This window comes from Piliocolobus tephrosceles, chromosome 17, assembly GCF_002776525.5.
Source record: "Piliocolobus tephrosceles isolate RC106 chromosome 17, ASM277652v3, whole genome shotgun sequence".
NCBI classification, from domain to species: domain Eukaryota; kingdom Metazoa; phylum Chordata; class Mammalia; order Primates; family Cercopithecidae; genus Piliocolobus; species Piliocolobus tephrosceles.
The window spans coordinates 627,465-648,338 of NC_045450.1; the positions used below are offsets into that span (position 1 = coordinate 627,465).

The 20,874-nt window shown below is 51.0% G+C and overlaps 2 protein-coding genes across 4 annotated transcripts in view; one reads left to right on the top strand and one right to left on the bottom strand.

The window, feature by feature from the left end:
- Nucleotides 1–3,322: 3,322 nt before the first annotated feature.
- LOC116418508 (translation initiation factor IF-2-like) lies at nt 3,323–4,904 on the bottom strand. Its single transcript, XM_031934455.1, has one exon. It carries the CDS (start codon nt 4,170–4,172, stop codon nt 3,393–3,395), a length of 780 nt encoding a protein of 259 aa, XP_031790315.1. The 5' UTR covers nt 4,173–4,904; the 3' UTR covers nt 3,323–3,392.
- Nucleotides 3,344–20,874, top strand: part of ABCA3 (ATP binding cassette subfamily A member 3) — a 64,646-nt gene continuing 47,115 nt past the window's right edge. Inside the window, exons 1-7 of one of the 3 annotated variants that reach the window (XM_023189146.2) lie at nt 3,344–3,499; nt 13,910–14,116; nt 15,029–15,340; nt 17,609–17,688; nt 17,827–18,091; nt 19,574–19,701; nt 20,454–20,619. In XM_023189146.2, the coding sequence (XP_023044914.1) occupies nt 17,635–17,688; nt 17,827–18,091; nt 19,574–19,701; nt 20,454–20,619 (613 nt within the window). In that variant the 5' untranslated portion in view covers nt 3,344–3,499; nt 13,910–14,116; nt 15,029–15,340; nt 17,609–17,634. Of the gene's footprint in view, nt 3,500–13,909; nt 14,117–15,028; nt 15,341–17,211; nt 17,249–17,608; nt 17,689–17,826; nt 18,092–19,573; nt 19,702–20,453; nt 20,620–20,874 lie in introns of those variants that run through there. The other 2 variants (XM_023189148.1, XM_023189147.1) reach the window with 2 other exon arrangements.

The following is a 20,874-nucleotide window of genomic DNA, read 5'->3' on the forward strand; positions in this document are numbered from 1 at the left end:
ATAGATAGATAGATAGATAGATAGATAGATAGATAGATAGATAGATATAGATAGATAGATAGATGGGATAGGATATACTATTTGTACCCCTTCAAAGAATTAGGAGCTTATTGGGTTAATTATATTTAGCCAACTAGTGTAATGGCTAGGTTTACTGCTTTTTGTGAAGCTGTAAGATTTGTTTATGAGTGTCACCATCCACTATAATGTTTACCATCAATCTTGAGAGAAAAGAAAGAAATGTTTGAACCATGGTAACTTCAAGGAGTGTATCCTTCAATTTCTCAGCATGTATTCATGGTATATGGATGTGTTTCCATACAAGAGAGGAGTAGAGTACAGGAGCCTGAACACGGAGGTTGTCATCTCAGCTCTACTGGGTAACTTTGAAGAAATTATGAACTTATCTAGGCCTCCATCTGGAGAGAAATGACTAGATGGAGCATCTAGATTTGTTTTATTTTTTCAGTAGTGGGCCTTGAGCACAAAGTGATGAATTATCCAGTGATTGTTGAAGGGCATCAAAAGGGTCCAGCTCACTATGAGCAACTGTTTTTAAATAGTCCAGAGCCGGCCAGGCGCGGTGGCTCAAGCCTGTAATCCCAGCACTTTGGGAGGCCGAGACGGGCGGATCACGAGGTCAGGAGATCGAGATCATCCTGGCTAACACGGTGAAACCCCGTCTCTACTAAAAATACAAAAAAACTAGCCGGGCGAGGTGGCGGCGCCTGTAGTCCCAGCTACTCTGGAGGCTGAGGCAGGAGAATGGCGGAAACCCGGCAGGCGGAGCTTGCAGTGAGCTGAGATCCGGCCACTGCACTCCAGCCCGGGCGGCAGAGCAAGACTCCGTCTCAAAAAAAAAAATAAAAATAAATAAATAAATAAATAGTCCAGAGCCTAAAAATTTTGTGTATAAGACACTTTTCCCAGTAGCCTTCACACCCTCCCACCTCATGATTGTGATTATAATAATTAACAACCTAACAGGGTTAAGAAAAAAGATATAAAATTAGTACCCTGCAATTGTCTGTCTTGATCTGTGAGGTCATCTTTCTTCCAATATTCCTACCCTATCTTCCATCTAAGGTAAATTCTGAATCAGCCAGTTCTGGTGCTGGATTTGGTTACCGAGAATTGGGATCAGGTTTTGAAAAGGCCGGAAAAACGTTCAAGGTCTGACAAATTCAATTTGGAAATGGCAAGGACTGGTTTTGCAAAGAAAAATGATTGAGGATATGGCCGGGTGAAGAGAGGGCCAAGCAGCCAAGTTCACATCACTATCTGGGAGGAAGTAGACAATGGGGAAGACATTTTGGTTGGGGTGTTGCAGTCTTGAAGACTGATGGGGAAAGGGGGGTTTTAGAATGTTTGCAGCACATTAATAATCTACTCCCCCACCCATCCTGTAACTGCATTCAGTTGTTTGGGGGTTTTCTTTTTTTCCTGTATGCTCATTACGGAGACTAGGCTATGTAAATCCCTAGCCATACTCACATTATACTACCATTTATTTGGCATTTATGTGTCAGGTATTGTAGTAAGCACTTAAACTTGCATTTCCTCATTTGACCCAAAAAAGAAAAGAATACATCAACAAAAAACCTTTGAGTTTGCTATTACTATTAACTACTATTATTATAATTTCAATTTTAGGGATAGGAAATTGAGATTTAGAAAGATAAAATGACATGTCTACATTAATTGGTGGGCCAAGATCGGAAGCCAGGCCTGTGATTCCATTCAACAAATCATTTAGCACGAGCCTCCTCCACCCCAGGCACTCTAGGACCCTGGATCTAGCCATGAACCTGACGATGTCCCTTTGCTCGTGGAATGGGCTACCCAGAACATCATCAGAGTAAAAGGTGCTATGTACACAGTAAAATGGGGAACGAGCCGCTCAAACCCTACTCCATTAGAATTCTCGGGGGTGGGAGATTTCCGCCCCCGGCCCCTTGCGTTACATTAGGTCCCCAGCCGTCGGGTTGTGGTGCTGGCGGCTGGCTGCGCGCGGGGCTGGCGGTGCGGGTCGCAGGCTGCTCCCAGCGGCAGGACGGGCAGCAGTTCTCCCTCACCCGGGGCGCCGGGACCACGGACGCACCTCACTGTGGTCCGGCCGCTGGCGGCGCTCAGAGACCCATTGCCCCTGGCCCGTGGCAACTGTGGGCCCCGCGCGGCGCCCGCCCTCACGCTCGAGCCCGGGAGTCCCTCACCCCACCTCTCCCTGCCGCGCCAAGGGGCCCGCCCCTCCCAGGCTCCTCTGCCTGGGGCGACCCAGCCCCACAACCTGATCTGCGTTAGACCGCGACCCGTCCCTGGGACCGCCTAAGGTGAGACTCCCTGCAGGGGACTCGCCCCCGCCCTGCAGCCCCCCTGCAGGTGACCCCGTTCCGCCGGCTCCCGTGAGGTGACCCCGACTCTCCCCGGACCCTTCCCCAGGTGATCACGACCCTCCCCGGACCCTCCCCTCAGGTGACCCCAACCCTCCTCAGACCCTCCCCTCAGGTGACCCCGACCCTCCCCGGACCATCCCCTCAGGTGACCCCGACCCTCCCCGAACCATCCCCTCAGGTGACCCCGACCCTCCCCTCAGGTGACCCAGACCGTTCCCCGACCCTCCTCACAGGCGGCCCCGCCCCACCCCTGGACCCTCCCGCCAGGCGACCCCCACAAGGCCCGGTACCTCCTGCCTGAGGTGACTCCTACCCGGCTGGCGACCCCCGAAGCCTCCCTCGCTCCTCAACTGAGGGCGACTCCGCTCATCCCCGGACACCGCGCCTTTTCCTGTAAACTCGACGCCTGCCCCGATGGCCGAATTCCAGAAGGTTCCTCGCCGCCGCCTCGCTTTCGGTCGCGCCTCAGCGCCCGGCCAGAGGCGGGGAAGCGCTTCCCTCGGTGCCGGGAGTGACGAGGGCCCAAGGAAAGACAGTGCATAAGGAGAAATGGAGAAAGGGCCAATTTCCAGGTGTGAAGACTTCCACCGCTGTGAACCGCATGTGCGCACAGCCATTCCTGTCAGAGCCGCCGCGCCCTCGCTCGGCTGCCGCCGCTGCGCGCCCCCTGCTGGACATAGGCGCGGGCACAGGGCAATGCGCAGGCACCGGCTGCCGCGCGGCCGGGTGCGAACCGCGTCCTCGCAGGGTGGCCGACTGCGCACGCGCAAGCCAGCGCGCCCTCTGCCGGGCAAGGGCGCGATGCACGCGGCACTGCGCAGGCGCGGGGTTGGGCTGGCCGGAGCGGCCGAGGCGGCCGGGGGTGGACCGGGCACCTGCAGGGGCGGCCGACTGCGCACGCGCAAGCCGCCGCGCCCCCTGCTGGAGCCGGAACGGCCGGTGCGTCCGCCAGTCGCGGGTCGCAGGCGCCCCCTCCCCTCCAGGGCGGCCACGCAGCTGTCAGTGCTTCCGCCACTGTGAGGCTGGAGCGGAGCCCGGGTGGCCGAGGGAGGGGACGCCGCGAGAGGGCCGCGCGCCGGCCGCCGCCGCCCCGGCGCCCAGGCTCGGTGAGTGCCGCCGGGACCCGCCGCTCGCGCGCTTGTTCCCGGGGCTTGCGGTCCCCACCCGGGTCCGCCCTTCCCACCCTCGCTGGCCAGCTTGGGCCTCGGGCCGCCCCCAGCTCTGGCCTGGGCTGCGGGCCCCTCCCGCGACCCCGCATCCCCGCCGGCCGCGCCCGCCCCTCCCGCCGCGGCCTCGGCTCCCGGCGCTCCCTGCAGGTGCCGCTCCCTCAGCGTCGGCTCCCATCCGAGCCTTGGGCGTGTCCCGCACTGCGGGCAGCGCCGGAGCCCGCGCCGCGCGAGGAGGCTCAACCCTGCCGAGACTCGGCACGGCCCAGGCCCTCTGTGTGCGCCCAGGAGGTGGATGTGTAGCGCCCGACAGCCCCGGGCCCGAGGGATGCAAGCGTCCACCGCGCACCTGCGGAGATGGCGCCGCTTCCCTGCCGCGGGGAGGCCGGGCGCGCGGTGGCAAAGCTGCCCGGGTTGGATTCCTCCTTCTCCCCCCTCCTTGTTCCGAGGAGCCTCCGAATCCGAATCCAAGGCCCACATTCCGCGGTGGGCGTTTGCTGCGCCCACCCCTGTGTAGGGGCGGGGAAGGGGAGCCGCTAGTCCAGGCGGAGGGGCCTGTAGCAGTCGCCGAGGCCGAGTTCTCGGTGCCCTCCGTCAGGACGCCTGTGTGCATCGCGTCCGTGTGTCTTGTCTCTGTTCCAAGCTGGCTCCACGCTTCAGGAGGGCCGGGACGGCCTTATGGTCAAGGGCGTGGGGAAGGCGCTTGGTGTCTGTCGCACGGATGAAACCATGTCCTCAGGGGGTAATTGCCGCTTGTTCGCCGGGTTACATCCTGGACTGTGCACTCCGGGAAGGCATGGATTGGATCTTGTTGGGGTTTGTGTTCCTGGAACTCCCGAAATGTCTGCTGAGTGAGTAGCTAGACCCCACGACAGCATGGAGCCAGGCAGGGTGCACGTGGGAGAGGTGCACTCTTCTCCCGGGCACCCTATCATGTTATTCAGATAGTCTGGGTGCTGCCTTTTGTAAACTTGAAAAGAGTAAGACTGTTTTAGAAAGTTTGCCTCTTGGGAAATGTAAGAGAAAGGGAAAAATAGATAAAAATGGATGTCATGGGAATCTCCCTACACTTTTATTTTTAACTTCTTAGATAATTTTTCTTTTAAATTGAACCTTTGCTAACTCTGTCTGACAAACAGGACGACGCCTCTCCCTTCCTAAGGTGACTTACCACCATTCTGACCAGACAGCTCTTTTGAAACAGGAGAGAGTAGTGCGAGTTGTTTCTAAAAAGAGGTTAGCCTTCCATCTGCATGAGCCAGGCAGTCTCACCGGCACCCATTTTGACTTAGTGTCAACTGGGAAGGCCCAGGTAAGATCCCTGGTTTGCCTTTTCTTCCCCAGCCCTGCTTCCGGAGACTGTGGAGTCTATTGAAGGGAAGCATTCTGGAACTCTGGGAACGGCCCTGAGGGTGAAGGCCCTGTGCACAGTTGAAAGATGAATTGGAGGCCGGGCTCAGTGGCTCACACCTGTAATCCCAGCACTTTGGGAGGCAGAGGCGGGCGGATCACTTGAGGTCAGGAGTTCGAGACTAGCCTGGCCAGCATGGCGAAACCCCGTCTTTACCAAAAATATAAAAAATTAGCCGGGCGTGGTAGCACGTGCCTGTAATCCCAGCTACTCAGGAGGCTGAGGCAGAAGAATCGCTTGAACCTGGGAAGCAGAGGTTACAGTGAGCTGAGATGGCGCCACTGCCCTCCAACCTGGGCGACAGAGTGAGACTCTGTCTCAAAAAAAAAAAAAAAAATGAATTGTACACAGTCCCTGCTCTTGGGGGGTGTTAGGATAGAGCTAAAAAGATGCTTTATTCACAAGTAACTGTGATGGAAGACAGAAGAAGATGAGTACCACATGACACATCCAGAAAATGTGCAACAGGTGACCAGAGGTGGAGGAGGGGTGGCTCCAACAAGAGCAGAAGGTCTCCACCCAGGCTTCCTGTTATAATCACCTGGGAAGTGAGCCTGGGCCCAGAACAGCCCAGCATCTCCAGGGGTGGGCCTCAGATGTCAGTTTCTGCCTTAAAGTGCCCTGGAAAATTCCGCTGTTCAGGCAGCCAAGACAAAGAGCCCCTGAAACAAGCTTCACAGAGGCCGTGGCATTAGAAGTGGGCTGGGAAGTGATGGGTAGGTGTCGGCAAGTAGAGGAAGCTATGCTGGGTGATATTCTAGGCAGACAAAACACTGAAGGCCCACATCTTGTGGGGAAGAGTGAGGCATGTCAGACCCTGTCCCGGAAGAGTTTTGCAGACCCCATCCTCCTGAATGGCTCAGAGTGTTTGTGGTGTTGGAGAGGTTTGGCAGACTGGTGCCTTTGCGGGAGCCATGTAACGAGGTCCTTGCTACCTTGCTTGTTGCAGAACATCCATGGTTACCTCTCTCTGGGGACTTTCCATTGCCTCATTACCTCGTTTCCTGCAGCTTGGGAGGCAGAACAGCTAGCTGGACGGAGAACAGGACTGAGGCCACAGCAAGGGTTAGGGAAGCAGGCAGCAGCAGAGATTTTGTGGAAGTCTCTCCTGATAGCTCCCTTTGGAACCACATCTCTGGCTTAAAAATACACCCTATGAACCCCTGCCAGAACTTCAGTGTAAACGCAGAGCCTGTGATCCTAGGGAGGCAGCTGCCTCCAACTCCGGGCAGCGCCTGTGGTGCTGAGTATGAGCACCAGCAAGCTAGGGCTCTGCCAGGGCCTGCGATGCCAGTGCCACAGCCTCAAACCAGCCTCCCCAGCTCTCAGCCAATGGCTGTGGCTTGTGCATTTGTTCCTACCTCGTCCCCACAAGGGCCACTGAGTATACAAGTTGGCCTTGGCCAGTGCAAGTGATTCACATCTGTAATTTTGGCACTTTGGGAGGCCAAAGCAGGTGGATCACTTGAGGTCACAAGTTGAAGACCAGCCTGGGCAACATGGCAAGACCCCATCTCTTAAAAAAAAATTAATTAGCTGGGCATGGTGGTGCACACCCATGGTCCCAGCTATTTGGGAGACTGAGGCAGGCGGATCACTTGAGCCAGGAGGTCAAGGCGGCAGTGAGCCATGATCACACCACTGTACTCCAGCGTAGGCAAAAGAGTGAGACCCTGCATTAAAAAAAAAAAAGGCCGGCTGTGGTGGCTCACGCCTGTAATCCCAGCATTTTGGGAGGCTGAGGCAGGCGGATCACAAGGTCAGGAGATGGAGACCATCCTGGCTAACACAGTGAAACCCCCTCTCTACTAAAAATACAAAAAATTAGCCGGGTGTGGTAGCAGGAGCCTGTAGTCCCAGCTACTTGGGAGGCTGAGGCAGGAGAATGGCGTGAACCCCGGAGGCGGAGCTTGCAGTGAGCTGAGATCGCGCCACTGCACTCTAGCCTGGGCAACAGAGCGAGACTCCGTCTCCAAAAAAAAAAAAAAAGGGCCTCAGACTTTTTTTTCATGTGTACCATTATGTGTGAGTGAATGTAAACATGCAGCTCGATATATATTATGTATTATAAATTACAATTACTGTCCTGATGTATTATGGACATAGAAATATATATAAATATAGATCTTTTAAAGGAATAAAGGCCAGGCATGGTGGCTCACACCTGTAAACTCAGCACTTTGTGAGGCTGAGATGGGAGGATCCCTTAAGGCCAAGAGTTTGAGACCAGTCAGGGCAACATAGTGAGACTCTGTCTCTACTGAAAGAGAAAAAAAAAATAGCCAGGTATGATGGCATGCACCTGAAGTCCCAGCTACTCTGGAGGCCGAGGAGGGAGGATCGCTTGAGCTTGGGAATTCAAGAATGCAGTGAGCTATAATCATGCCATTGCACTCCAGCCTGAGAAACAGAGCAAGACCCTGTCTCTAAAAGAGAGAGAGAAAAAAAAAGAGAGGTGAAATAAACATGATTAAATTTATCCAACATATGAATGCTACAAAAACTATTGTATAAACATGCTTTCTAAAGATGAAAACCATGTGTCCGCATACCATTTATCAACTCTTATTGAATCCTAAGTCCCAGCATTTAAGATGAATTGTAAGTTCTGTTTATTGGCCAGGCGAGGTGGCTCACACCTGTAATCCTAGCATTTTGGGAGGCCGAGGTGGGCAGATCACTTCAGGTCAGGAGTTCGAGACCAGCCTGGTCAACATGGTGAAACCCCATCTCTACAAAAAAAAAAAAAAATTAGCTGGGCATGGTGGTGGGCACCTGTGATTCCAGCTACTCAGGAGGCTGAGGCAGGAGAATCACTTGAACCTGGGAGGCGGAGGTTGCAGTGAGCCAAGATTGCACCGTTGTATTCCAGCCTGGACAACAAGAGTGAAACTCTGTCTCCAAAAAAAAAATATATATATATATGTGTGTGTGTGTGTGTGTGTATATGTGTGTGTGTGTATATGTATGTGTGTGTCTATATATACATATATGTATGTGTGTGTATATATATACATATATGTATGTGTGTGTATATATATATGTATTTCAGGCCCTAGTTATTAACAGCATTTGCACATAAACACAATACAGAGAAAGGCACAAACCCTGTGCTTACCAGGCAGGGTACTTTTCAATTTCATTTACCCATCATCTGAGGGCCCTTGATGAATTTGGGCTGGGGTGTGTTCAGTGACTGTCAGGGTAGGTGGAAATTCTGGTGTTGATGTTTTGATGTGCGGGTGTAAATGTTCATGTAGACAGTAGGCTTGTAGCATCATTGGGAATGCAGTCACGTCATTGTGGAAACCTCTTCAAATGTCTGTTTTCACAAATACTCTATTCTTGGTACGGATTCTTTTTGAAAAGCTGTAACTCACATATCGTCACCTTTTCTTTGAAGGAACAGATTGCGTTGTGTCTATTTAAAAGAAAAAAGGTAGATGACACACTGCTGCAGTCATTTGTCATTAAAAACGAAAAAATATCTCCAGATTTGGAACTTTTCACAAAAGAAAATCTGTACCTTCTCCTTAAATTCTCTGACTCTTTGAAGTACTAAGTCATGAAATGACCAGTAAACCTCCAAGTCACACAAAAGATATTCATGGTCATTTTCCACATCACTGCGAAATATTGTAAAGCTTTCATTATTTTAAGGGTCTTGAGTTTTTTTGTTTTGTTTGTTTGTTTTAATTGACCACAACTGGAATACCCTGAAACTTGCAAACTCCAACATGCCTAAGATGCTTAAAGTAGACTTGTGGTGAGGGTCCACCATCACCCCCCACATCACAGGGTGCCGCCTCCTCAGTCAGGATACCACGGCTGCTGACATACAAGCCAGCATGAACACCAGGGTCTGTCCAAGTACTAAGTATCCGTAAAGCTGGCAGGGTATGGTAGCTCATGCCAGTAGTCCCAGCACTTTGGGAGGCTGAGGCAGGAGGATCATTTGAGCTCAGGAGTTTGAGACCAGCCTGGGCAACATAGTGAGACCCGTCTCTACCAAAAAAAAAAAAAAAAAAGCCAGGTGTGGTGGTGGTGCATACCTGTAGTCTCAGCTATTTAGGAGGCTGAGGCAGGAGGATCACACCACTGCATTCCAGCCTGGATAACAGTATGTGACTGAGACCCTGTCCCTACAGGAAACAAACAGACAGAAATGTCAGTGAAGCCATTTTTTTCTCATTTTTAAAGAAAATACTTACAAGTAGATTTTCTCATCACTTTTTCACTGCTGCAGATTGTCTAGCCCACCCCACTTGGAGACCACTGGGAAGGGGCGAGGACCATACCCTATAAATGTGCCTGCATATATATATATATGTGCCTAAATATATATATATATTTAGGACCGGGCACAGTGGCTTACACCTGTAATTCCAGCGCTTTGGGAGGCAGAGGCGGGCAGATCACTTGAGGTCAGGAGTTCGAGACCAGCCTGTCCAACACGGTGAAACCCCGTCTCTACTAAAAGTACAAAAATTAGCTGGGTAGGGTGGCGGGTGCCTGTAATCCCAGCTACTCAGAAGGCTGAGGAAGGAGAATCGCTTGAACTCAGGAGGCGGAGGTTGCAGTGAGCTGAGATCACACCATTGCACTCCAGCCTGGGCAACAAGAGTGAAACTCTGACTCAAAAAAAATAATAAGAATAAGAATAATATTTAAGTCGGGCACAGTGATGCTTCACACTTGTGATCGTAGCACTTTGGGAGGCTGAGGCAGGCGGATCATTTGAGGTCAGGAGTTCAAGAGCAGCCAGGCCAACATGGCAAAACTCCGTCTCTACTAAAACTACAAAAAATTAGCTGGGTGTGGTGGCGGGTGCCTGTACTCTTCAGCTACTTGGGAGGCTGAGGCAGGAGAATCACTTGAACCTGGGGGCTGGAGGTTACAGTCAGCCAAGATCAGGCTGCACTCTAGCCTGAGTGATAGAGTGAGACTCCGTCTCAAAAAAAAAAAAAAAAAGTGTGTTTGGGGATTTCATCCACAGGATCCATTGAATTAGACATTTTCAAATATTTACTGTGCACCCCTCCCTCAAAAAAGATCATGTCCTGGATAAAGGATTAAACAAAACCAGTCACCCTCACCCAGCGTCACTGCCCGTTGGGGCACACCCCGAGCTCCCTTCTTGGTGCAGTGTCTGGCGCCTTGATGACGTGGGCCCAGGGTCTGCTGCCTTTCCTGGCTCATTCTCTGCACTGCCACTCGGAATGACTCGCTGCTCCCCATACCCAGTCTGTCTCCAGGATCCTTAATGTCCTTCCTGTCCTAACTAATGAGTCATTCAAGACTGGCCTCCCAGGTCACCTCCCCCCGTCACCCTCCCGGGCCATCTCCCAGTCTTGCTTGCTCGCTGTCTCACATGCGATTAATTCTTATCTTCTTCTGAATCTTGCCATACTTTATTTAGCATCAGTCGCAGCAATTACAGTGCATGCAAGTGTTCGGGGACTGCAAACTCCTTGCATTAAGAATGTTATCATTGGCCAGGCGTGGTGGCTCATGCCTGTAATCCCAGCACGCACTTTGGGAGGCCGAGGCGGGTGGATCACAAGGTCAAGAGTTCGAGACCAGCCTGACCAGCATGGTGAAACCCCGTCTCTACTAAAAATACAAAAAATTGGCCCGTCATGGTGGCACACGCATGTAATCCCAGCTACTCAGGAGGCTGAGGCAGGAGAATCGCTTGAACCCAGGAGGTGGGGATTGCAGTGAGCCGAGATTGCACCACTTCACTCCAGCCTGGGCAATAGAGCGAGACTCTGTTTCACAAAAAAAAGAATGTTATTTTCATTTCCAAATCCTTAGTACCTTGTACAAGTGCGCATCAGACAGCAAAAATGTGGCAACGTTGAATGAACAAATGCTTTTTTGTCTTGTATACCCTAAAAGACCAGGGATTCTAGCGGCCTACATTAACTGACTGTCCTCCGTGCCTCAGTGCCATACACGCAGACCTTTGATGCTGGCTGGCTGTGGCAGACTCCTGGTGGCAATATGGGGTTGTTGGGTCCTCCCTCTGAAGGAAAAGCAACAGATGTGACCAGCCCCACCCACAAGGGTGTCGCTGTGCTGCACACCTGTGGCAAAGTGAGCAGAGCCTTGGTTGGTGGCTCTCTTTGTGCATCTTGGGGTGGTCCACCTGTGATGGTTGGCGGCTCTCTTTGTGCATCTTGGGGTGGTCCATCTGTGGCTTTATCAAGACCCCCTTCTTCCCATGAGTGGATTTCTCTGTGCCTTTGTGGACAGGCTTCCATGGAGGGAGGTATACCCGAGCTCAGAACACAACAGGAACACGTGGCGTAATGGGTCTTGTGCCCCTCACGTGGGCCTGTCCCTTCTGTTCACGGGTCTCAAGACCTGTCATCCCCAATGACCTTTGCCCCATATATGCAGATATAAAAACTTTTGAAAGGGCACATAAGGGCCAGGCACCATGGCTCATACCTATAGTCCCAGTACTTTGGGAGGCCAAGATGGGAAGATTGCTTCAGGCCAGGAGTTCCAGACCAGCCTGGGCAATATAGCAAGACTCCATGTCTGCAAAAAATATAATAAGTAGCCAGGTGTGGTGGCAGGTGCCTGTGGTCCCAGCTGCTCAGGGGGCTGAGGCAAGACGATCACTTGAGCCCAGGATCACCAGGCTGCAATGACCCCTGGTCACGCCACGGCACTCCAACCTGGTTGACAAAGCAAGACCATGTCTCAAAAAAAAAGGGCACATAGGAATTGGGTGGCAAATTCAAGCCCATGGTGCACACAAAAATACCTACAAATCACAAAGAAATGGAGGAGTTCGGGATTTCTCCAGTTTGCTGCTGAGTAGTGGCCGCCTGAAGAGCCACAGTGCTCGTTAACTGGCACAGCCCATGGCTCTTGAGCTGACGACAGTTACTGGAAAGACCATTTGTAGAAGAATCTGTGCCATCAAGAGAGTTCTCAGAAATGAGCAGCCTGCAGTATGCGCTCACTTTGCACCAAGTCAGTTGCTTACCTAAAAGACAAACATTGAGATACTCAATGACGTGTGTGATATTTAATATTTTAACAGTAAGCAAACCTTTTATAGAGGGAGGAAACGGTTTGCCTTCCCCTTCCCGGCTGTGTCCCCAGGAGTAGTGAAGAGAGCCTCTTCAAAGGGAAGTTCTTGAAGCTCTGCTCTTGTCCCCTTGCTGGGCGGAGGTGGCAACTGTAGGAGTGGCTGGAGTCCTGAGTGTTTAAGTTAGAGTAGCTGATTGGGGCCCAGCCAGGGCCAGTCCTGGGCCTCAGTCATCAGCACTTCTGGGGACTCTGTCGCCTCGGGGTCAAGTGCAGAAGGAATATTAACTTCCTTCTTTTGTGTACATTTGCTTTTGTAAGAAAAAACTTTCCAGATTTTGTAATTCTAGGATCTCTTCCTTTAAATTCCTTTTGCTCAAACAGAACCGATGAAAGCATAGCGTTCAGTGAGACTTTAGGTAAAGCCTTGCACATACCAAGCAACAAGCTGGGTGCTATGGGGGCACAGAGATAAAACCTCGGCCAGCCATGGTGGCTCACACCTTTAATCCCCGCACTTTGGGAGACCAAGGCAGGCGGATCACTTGAGGTCAGGACTTTGAGACCAGCTTAGCCAACATGGCGAAACCTCGTCTCTATTAAAAATACAAAAAATTAACCAGGCGTGGTGGCGTGTGCCTGTAGCTGTTTGGAAGGCTGAGACGGGAGGATTACTTGAACCTGGGAGGTGGAGGTTTTAGTGAGCCGAGATCATGCCCAGCCTGGGCGACAGAGCGAGACTCTGTCTCAGAAAAAATAAAATAAAATAAAATAAAATAAAACTTTATTGAGGTGGTGGGGCTTAGGGGTCTTTTTTACCTTTCAATTTCTGATGTTATGTTCTAGGAGTGACATGCAAAACTTGTATGAAGTTGGAAGTTGTTCTGTGTTTTTAGGACCCACAGGATGTGGTAGTGTAGTAGTTAGAAGACAGACTTGGAAGTTAAAACTAGCCAACGTTCAAATCCTGATTTTGCAGCTTCTTGCTGTGTGATTTTGGGCCAGGCGTTTCCTCCTTGTTTCTTCGTCTGCAAAAGGGTGATGCTGCCAGAAGCCAGGAGAGGATGAGGAGGCTGTAGAAGCAGAGTGCTTACAAGTAGAAAAGCAGAGCTTCTGGCCAGGCATGGTGGCTCACGCCTGCCATCCCAACACTGTGGGAGGCCAAGGTCGGCTGATCACTTGAGGTCAGGAGTTTGAGACTAGCCTAGCTAACATGGTGAAGGCCCGTCTCTACTAAAGTTAGCTGGATGTGGTGGCAGGTGCTTGTAATCCCAGCTACTTGGGAGGCTGAGGTAGGAGAATTGCTTGAACCTGGGAGGTGGAGGTTGTAATGAGTTGAGATGGCACCACTGCACTCCAGCCTGGGCAACAAGAGTGAAACTCCGTCTCAAAAAAAAAAAAAAAAAAAAAAAGTAGAGCTTATATTCTTTTTTAAAAAATTTTTTTTGAGACAGAGTCATCTCGGAGTTGATGACTCTGAGTGAGCACCATCTCGGCTCACGGCTCACTGCAACCTCTGCCTCCCGGGTTCAAACGATCCTCCCACCTCAGCCTCCCGAGTAGCTGGGACAGGTGCCCATCACCACGTCCGGCTAATTTTTGTATTTTTAGTAGAGATGGGGTTTAGCCATGTTGGCCAGGCTGGTCTCAAACTTCTGACCTCAGGTGGTCCATCCAGCTCAGTCTCCCAAAGTGCTAGAATTGTTCAGGCGTGAGCCACTGTGCCCGGCCAGGTGTATATTTTCTAAATCCAAAATTTTTTGTTATCACATCTGCTCAGTTTTAAGTAACATACTCAAAGTCTATTTTGCTCTTCTATTTTCTACTTTGGTAAGAGGTGTTTTATAATTATTTTCCAAGTTACACTCAAAATACCCTCCATCTGTCCAAAGGTGCCGGAGAGTCATGCCCGTGAGCCCTGGGCCCCTCCTGATGTCCTGCGAGGCCGCGGTGTTCCCAAACCTCAGGGCTGCCCTGCCCCACTCCAGAGGCTCTCAGGCCCCACCCCAGAGCCCTCTGTGTGGAGCCGCCTCCTCCTGGCCAGTTCCCCTGTAGTCCTGAAGGGAGACCTGCTGTGCGGAGCCTCTCCTGGGACCCAGGTCAGTTCCCCGGTACTGCCCTGCAGCCTGTGTGGGAAGGTGGGTGGTCTGTCTGTCTGTCTGACCTTCTCTCCCAGCCCTGGGACTGGAGAGGACAAGATTAAGCATAGGGATCTTTCCTTTCTTGACCAGACTTCCAGTAAGGGAAGTTGTCTATTCCTCTAACCAGAAGACTTCTTTGAACCGTGACTGTTTTATATTCCTCTCTTGGTAGAGGCAGAACGTTCATCTCAGCCAAGCCCACGCCCATCTGGAATGTACTTCCCTGGGATGACGGCCTCAAACGGAGGCACTGGCCTCCTCTTTTTGCCTAAACCACTTCTAGAAACCTTTTATAAACCACGGGACTTAATGTGTATCTTTAAGTCACTGCTGGTTTTATTCATCATCAGCAACTGATGATGATGAATGGGTCTTTGAGATGGGTCTTCTACCTTATTAATTTTCAAAAATTGGGATCATTTATTAAATTGCCACTTACTAGCACTTCATACTATTTTAGCTTTAATTTCTTCTCTTTTTAACAATACGATTCATTAAAAGTCATATTTTAAATTAATTCTTAACTGTTTGCAGTTGTGTTTCATGTAAATATTGACTGCCCTTTAAAGCATAAATTTTGAATATGATTAGATGTCAACAGCCACATCCTTAAAAAAAAAAAAAAAAAAAAAGAGTTTTAATTTAAAAAGAGCCTTAATAGAAATGATTTTCAATGGACTGAAACCAAACCAAAAGTAAAATGGGTCATTTACAAAAACCAAACAACCCCCTTCCCCACGTGCTGGAGTCTCCCGGGTCAATATTGGGGAGCGCTAGCTCATGGTGATGTAGGAACGACTGACTAATTGTTTGCCTTTCTATCCCGTGCCATCTTAACCTGGCTGATGGGTGACGTTGGGTTTGGATCAGCCATGAGTGTGGAGCTGAGCAACTGAACTTGAAACTCCTCCACTGTGAGTCAAGGAGGCTTTTCCACACATGAAGGACGCTGAGCAGGAAGGACTCCTCTCTGCCTGCAGTTGTAGCGTGTGGACCAGCACCAGGGGCTCTCTAGACCACCTCTCCGCCATCGCCTTCCCTGCCTCTCCAGGACAGAGCAGCCACGTCTGCACACCTCACCCTCTGTGCGCTCAGCTTCCAGAGCACGTTTCTCTTATTTCCTGGGTGTTGCAGCGCCTACCTGAACTTATTCAGACTTCAGACCACCTACTTCTCTAGCAGGTTAGCATCTCATTAACTCAACTCTGGGTTCAGTGTCTCTGTTCCTTTATTTTATTTTATTTTATTTGTATAGAGATAGGGTCTTGCTATGTTGCCCAGGCTGGTCTCGAACTCCTAGGCTTAAGGGATCCTCCTGCCTTGGCCTCCCAAAGTGCTGGGATTACAAGCATGAGCCACCACATCTAGCTTCTGTTTCTGATATTTGAAATTTAGTAAGACAGATTTTACCTAAATTGAGGGAATACCTTTACAGATCTAAGCTCTCGTTTCTGCTGTCACTTGAATTTGATCATCTTTTGGCAGATGTTTTCCCCATTATATGTGCCAGACTTAAATATCATGTTCCTATATAATATAGGATAGATTATTTTTTGGATGAATTTTCGTTGGATAAGTGGTAAAGATGAAAATGGCAGCTGGGCACAGTGGCTCACGCCTATAATCCCAGCACTTTGGGAGGCTGAGATGGGCAGATCATTTGAGGTCAGGAGTTCAAAATCAGCCTGACCAACATGGTAAAACCGAATCTCTACTAAAAATATATGAATGAGTCAGGCATGGTGGCAGGCACCTGCAATCCCAATTACTCAGGAGGCTGAGGCAGGAGAATCGCTTGAATTCAGGAGGCATAGGTTCCAGTGAGCCAAGATCACGCCGCTGCACTCCAGCCTGGGTGACAGAGCAAGACTCTGTCTCAGAAAAAAAAAGAAAAAGAAAATGGCTAGTCTTTTGCTGCGAGGTTCTGATGCCAGTACCTGTAATAACAACAGGAAAAACCAGTCTTTAGGGCCAAGGAGAGGGTATGACTGATGGCCCCACCAGCATGTCTGTCTACCCAGGCCTGCCCCAGGGCAGCAAGGCCAGTGGCGGCCCCAATTCCAAACCCCTCTTTTCCCCTTCCCTCCACAGCTGTCTCCAAGCCTTAGAAATCACCCAGGAGACTATGTTGAGTTTTTTTTTTTTTTTTTTTTTTTTGAGACGGAGTCTTGCTCTGTCGCCCAGGTTGGAGTGCAGTGGCACGATCTCAGCTCACTGCAAGCTCTGCCTGCCAGGTTCATGCCATTCTCCTGCCTCAGCCTCCCGAGTAGCTGGGACTACAGGCGCCTGCCACCACACCTGGCTAATTTTTTGTATTTTTAGTAGAGATGGGGTTTCACCGTGTTAGCCAGAATGGACTCGATCTCCTGACTTTGTGATCCACCCGCCTCGGCCTCCCAAAGTGCTGGGATTACAGGCGTGAGCCAACGCGCCCGGCTGAGTTTTCTTTTATGAGTTCAGTGTCGGTTAAGAATAAAGGGCGTGGAATTCTAAAAGCCTGAATATTTTGCGAATAAATAGCAAATCCATATTAACCACCGAGAACACCCCAGTAGCATTTATCAAATGATAAATAGCACTACAAAGATGAAGCTGGAGGATTGCTTGAGGCCAGGAGTTCGAGACCAGCCTGGGAAATAGAGCAAGACCTGGTCTCTACTAAAAATTTAAAACATTAGCCAGGTGTGGTGGCATGCACCTGTAGTTCCAGCTACTCGGGAGGCTGAGGCGGGAGGATCACGAGCCCAGGAGTTTGAGGCTGCAGTGAGCTGTGATCACACCACAGCACTCCAACCTGGGCAACATAGTAGGACCCTGTCTCAAAAAAAACAAAAACAATTTTAAAAACCACGACAGAAGTCACAGTGCACATAAAAAGCATGTCATTGATCTTCCATTCAGCAAGGAACAAGTCAGGCTCCAAAAAGACTACGCTGTTTGCTTTTCTTTGGTATCTGTCTGTTTGTGACAGAGTCTTACTCTGTTGCCCCCAGGATGGAGTGAGTGGCACGACCTTGGCTCACTGCAACCTCTGCCTCCCAAGTTCAAGCAATTCTCCTGCCTCAGCCTCCCAAGTAGCTGGGATTACAGGTACCCGCCACCACACCCAGCTAATTTTTGTATTTTCAGTAGAGGGGGTTTCACTATGTTGGCCAGGCTGGTCTCGAACTCCTGATTTCAAGTGATCCACCTGCCTCGGCCTCCCAAAGTGTTGAGATTACAGGCATGAGCCACTGTGCCCAGCCAAAAAGACAGTGATCTTTGGATATGCAGGGTAGAGCACTGAGGGTCGGCATGCCACAGGCCTTGTACCCTTCCCTCCAGGGGTGTTTGGAGTTAAAGTGGCACAAAAGAAGGTGAGAGACATGGAGGAAAAAGGGTCCATGGCTTTTCCCCCACATCCCCACTCTCATTGCACACCCATGCTCTCTGTCTTTGGTCTGTAACTAGCACTGGGCGTCCTTTCCAGCAAGACGATGGCTGTGCTCAGGCAGCTGGCGCTCCTCCTCTGGAAGAACTACACCCTGCAGGTGCGTCCAGACCCTGGAGGGAGGTCAGCTGCGTGCCCAGCCCAGAGGCTTCTGGGGACGCCCTTGAGGGAGGGGTTGTTTGCATGCCCCTGATTCTGCCTTGCAGCCCATCAGTGTGCCCTGTAATATCTCTTCCAGAAGCGGAAAGTCCTGGTGACGGTCCTGGAACTCTTCCTGCCATTGCTGTTTTCTGGGATCCTGATCTGGCTTCGCTTGAAGATTCAGTCGGAAAATGTGCCCAATGCCACCATCTACCCAGGCCAGTCCATCCAGGAGCTGCCTCTGTTCTTCACCTTCCCTCCGCCGGGAGACACCTGGGAGCTTGCCTACATCCCTTCTCACAGTGACGCTGCCAAGACCGTCACCGAGACAGTGCGCAGGGCACTTGTGATCAACATGCGAGGTGAGACGTGCCAAGGCTCTCGGTGCCGGACCTGGTGGTGTCTCCGCGGGGCTGGGCAGGCAGGGGTCAAGCCCAGGATCTGCGAAGCAGCTGGGTGAGGAGCTCACCCCGTCCAGACTTGCCCTCTGTTTCCTCCCACATCACTACTTCAACCTGTAAAGGACCTTGCTTTCCCTTAAACCTCTACCTGCCTGCAAGTAAATAGCACTTTGGGTCCGATAGCACTGTCTCAGTCCCCACCAAAGGGACCCTGGTGACATTTTAAGCCGTGGAGCAGAACAGGTAAGAAAATGCACCTGCCTGCGTTTGCCTCAGGCTCCTTTCTGTTCCCTCATTTTACAAAAGACATTATTGGTCTCCAGGACTCTATGAACGGAGTCCAATAAGATAGACAAGAAAAGCAGCAGATATTGGGACTTAAATACAACCTGGCAGAAAAAGGGAAAAAAGAAAGTGAGGTTTTTGCTTGCCTGATGGCATTAAGACTAGGAAGCCATCAAGCCCATCTAGCATCAAGTCTCCTCTCGGTGGCTGAGCCACCCAGGGAATCCCCCACCTTCTCTGTGGCCATGCCTCATTGTACATGGGACCAGGGTTGGCCGCCCACCTGTCCAGAGCTGTGAGGACCCCGGGGAGCAGTAGGTGCAGCAGCCTTAGCAGTACCAGGCCCTGGAACTGCATCTGACAGTCAGCAGGGTGGACAGGACTTTACAGGGATGCCTGGGTGGACTTGAGCCAAGGAAAGCCCTTTTGTGACAAGGGCAGGGCACGGTTTGAGCGTGTGGCACCAAGAATCTTTTCTGGGATGTGGTTTCGGGGACGTGGTTTTGGGTGGGCAGCTCTGAAAACAGTGCTGAGAAAGCCTGAGAAGGGAACTCCCGCTGCGTGTGCTGCTCACCGTTCCTAACCCCTTGCTATGGGGATGGAAGGTGTTGTCCATTTTCCCCTCCTCATTTGGGCATTTACCTCCCAGGCTTGAATTCCACGTAGCAAACACTCAGAGGAAGTGCCTTGGTCCCTCATAAAATGACGATAGTAAAACCCTTTCTGAATTGTAAAAGAGTATCCGGATGATAGGAAAAACCTTTGAGACACTCTGAGTTAGTGTCCACTCCATTTCTAAAAACACACCATTCTGGTTTTGAGACAGAGAAGCCACCCTGGGCTGCAGAGCCCAGTGCAGGGTGGGTGGTGGGTTTGCGCTACTGGGCCTTGCTGCAGGTGCTGCCCGGAGCCTCCAGCTCTGCTCCGAAAAGCCGCGCCGGGAGAACCCCCTGCCTAGGGCCCTGACCCTGCTGTTCTGCCCTCCTTGATGGCAGCCTGTCCCTCTGCCAAAGATGAAAGCCACCTTGAGTCTCAGGAAGGGTTTACAAAGCCATAAAGGGTTTGCCGTCTTTCATCTGCCGGTGACCTGAACCAGCCAGATTTTTCAAGGAGGAGGGTAGATTGGGCAACCACAGCTCCCGTGCTCTCTCTCCACAGTGCGCAGCTTTCCCTCTGAGAAGGACTTTGAGGACTACATTAGGTATGACAACCGCTCGTCCAGCGTGCTGGCCGCCGTAGTCTTCGAGCACCCCTTCAACCACAGCAAGGAGCCCCTGCCGCTGGCGGTGAGACGTGCGGCCGGGCCAAGCAGTCGCAGCCCATCAGCAAGGCCTCCGCTTCCTCCCACGTCACTAGTTCAACCTGTAAAAGGCACTGCTTTCCCTTAAACCTCTGCCTGCCTGCGAGTAAATAGCAGTCTCTCCTTTGGGTCTGATAGCACCATCACAGTCCCCGCCAAGGGGACCCTGGTGACATTTTAACCCATGGGGCAGAACAGGTTAGAAAATGCAGCTGCCTGTGGCCACCCCAAGCTCCTTACTGTTCCCTCATTTTATGAAAGACATTACTGGTCTCCAGGCCTCTGTGGCCAGAGTCTGATAAGATAGATAAGGAAAGCAGCAGATATTTAGGACTTAAATACGATCTGGCAGAAAAAAGGAAAGAAAGAAAGAGAGGTTTTTGCTTGCCTGATGACATTAAAATTAGGAAGCCATCAAGTCCATCTAGCATTGTGGTTGGTGGCCCTCCAGGGATCCTGAATGCTTGGTGGCACTTCACATTGGAATTAAGAGAGGAATGGCCAAGAACCACCCCCCAAAAGGGGCCCCTGTGTGGCTCCCTGCTCCTGCTGGGACAGGGACCACTCAGTGTGACATTCTGGGGCCCACTGGAGATTCTCAGAGGCGGGGGAGTGGTGAGTTCTCAGCCGTGACAGCCTTGGTGGTGACAGCCCCCCAAGCACTCTCCCACTCCACCTTGTTGTTTGCCCCTCTATCTGGATCTCTCAGAACAGCTGGTTTTCTCTTTGTTTCCACAGGTGAAATATCACCTACGGTTCAGTTACACACGGAGAAATTACATGTGGACCCAAACAGGCTCCTTTTTCCTGAAAGAGACAGAAGGCTGGCACACTACTTCCCTTTTCCCGCTTTTCCCAAACCCAGGGCCAAGGGAACCTGCATCCCCTGATGGCGGAGAACCTGGTGAGAAGCTCGGTTAGGGTTCGTGTTACCAGCCTGGGCTGTTGACTAGTGACAGTTACATGACGGCAGCCCCACCTTTCTAAAGTATTTCTTGAAGAAATATTTTCAGGAACATTTACTCTTGTTTATAGGAAAAATAAAACATCCAGCATAACTGGTTTCTAAAAGACTAAAATAATCCTTGAAGATAGCAAAGGCCCTCGCCCTATATCCTGGAAGACATGCTCTTGGAAGACATGCTCTTGAATGAAACAT

Coding starts and splice junctions, on each gene's coding strand:
- LOC116418508 (XM_031934455.1), bottom strand. CDS start 4,172: ATGCACACAGGCGTCCTGACGGAGGGCACCGAGAACTCGGCCTCGGCG.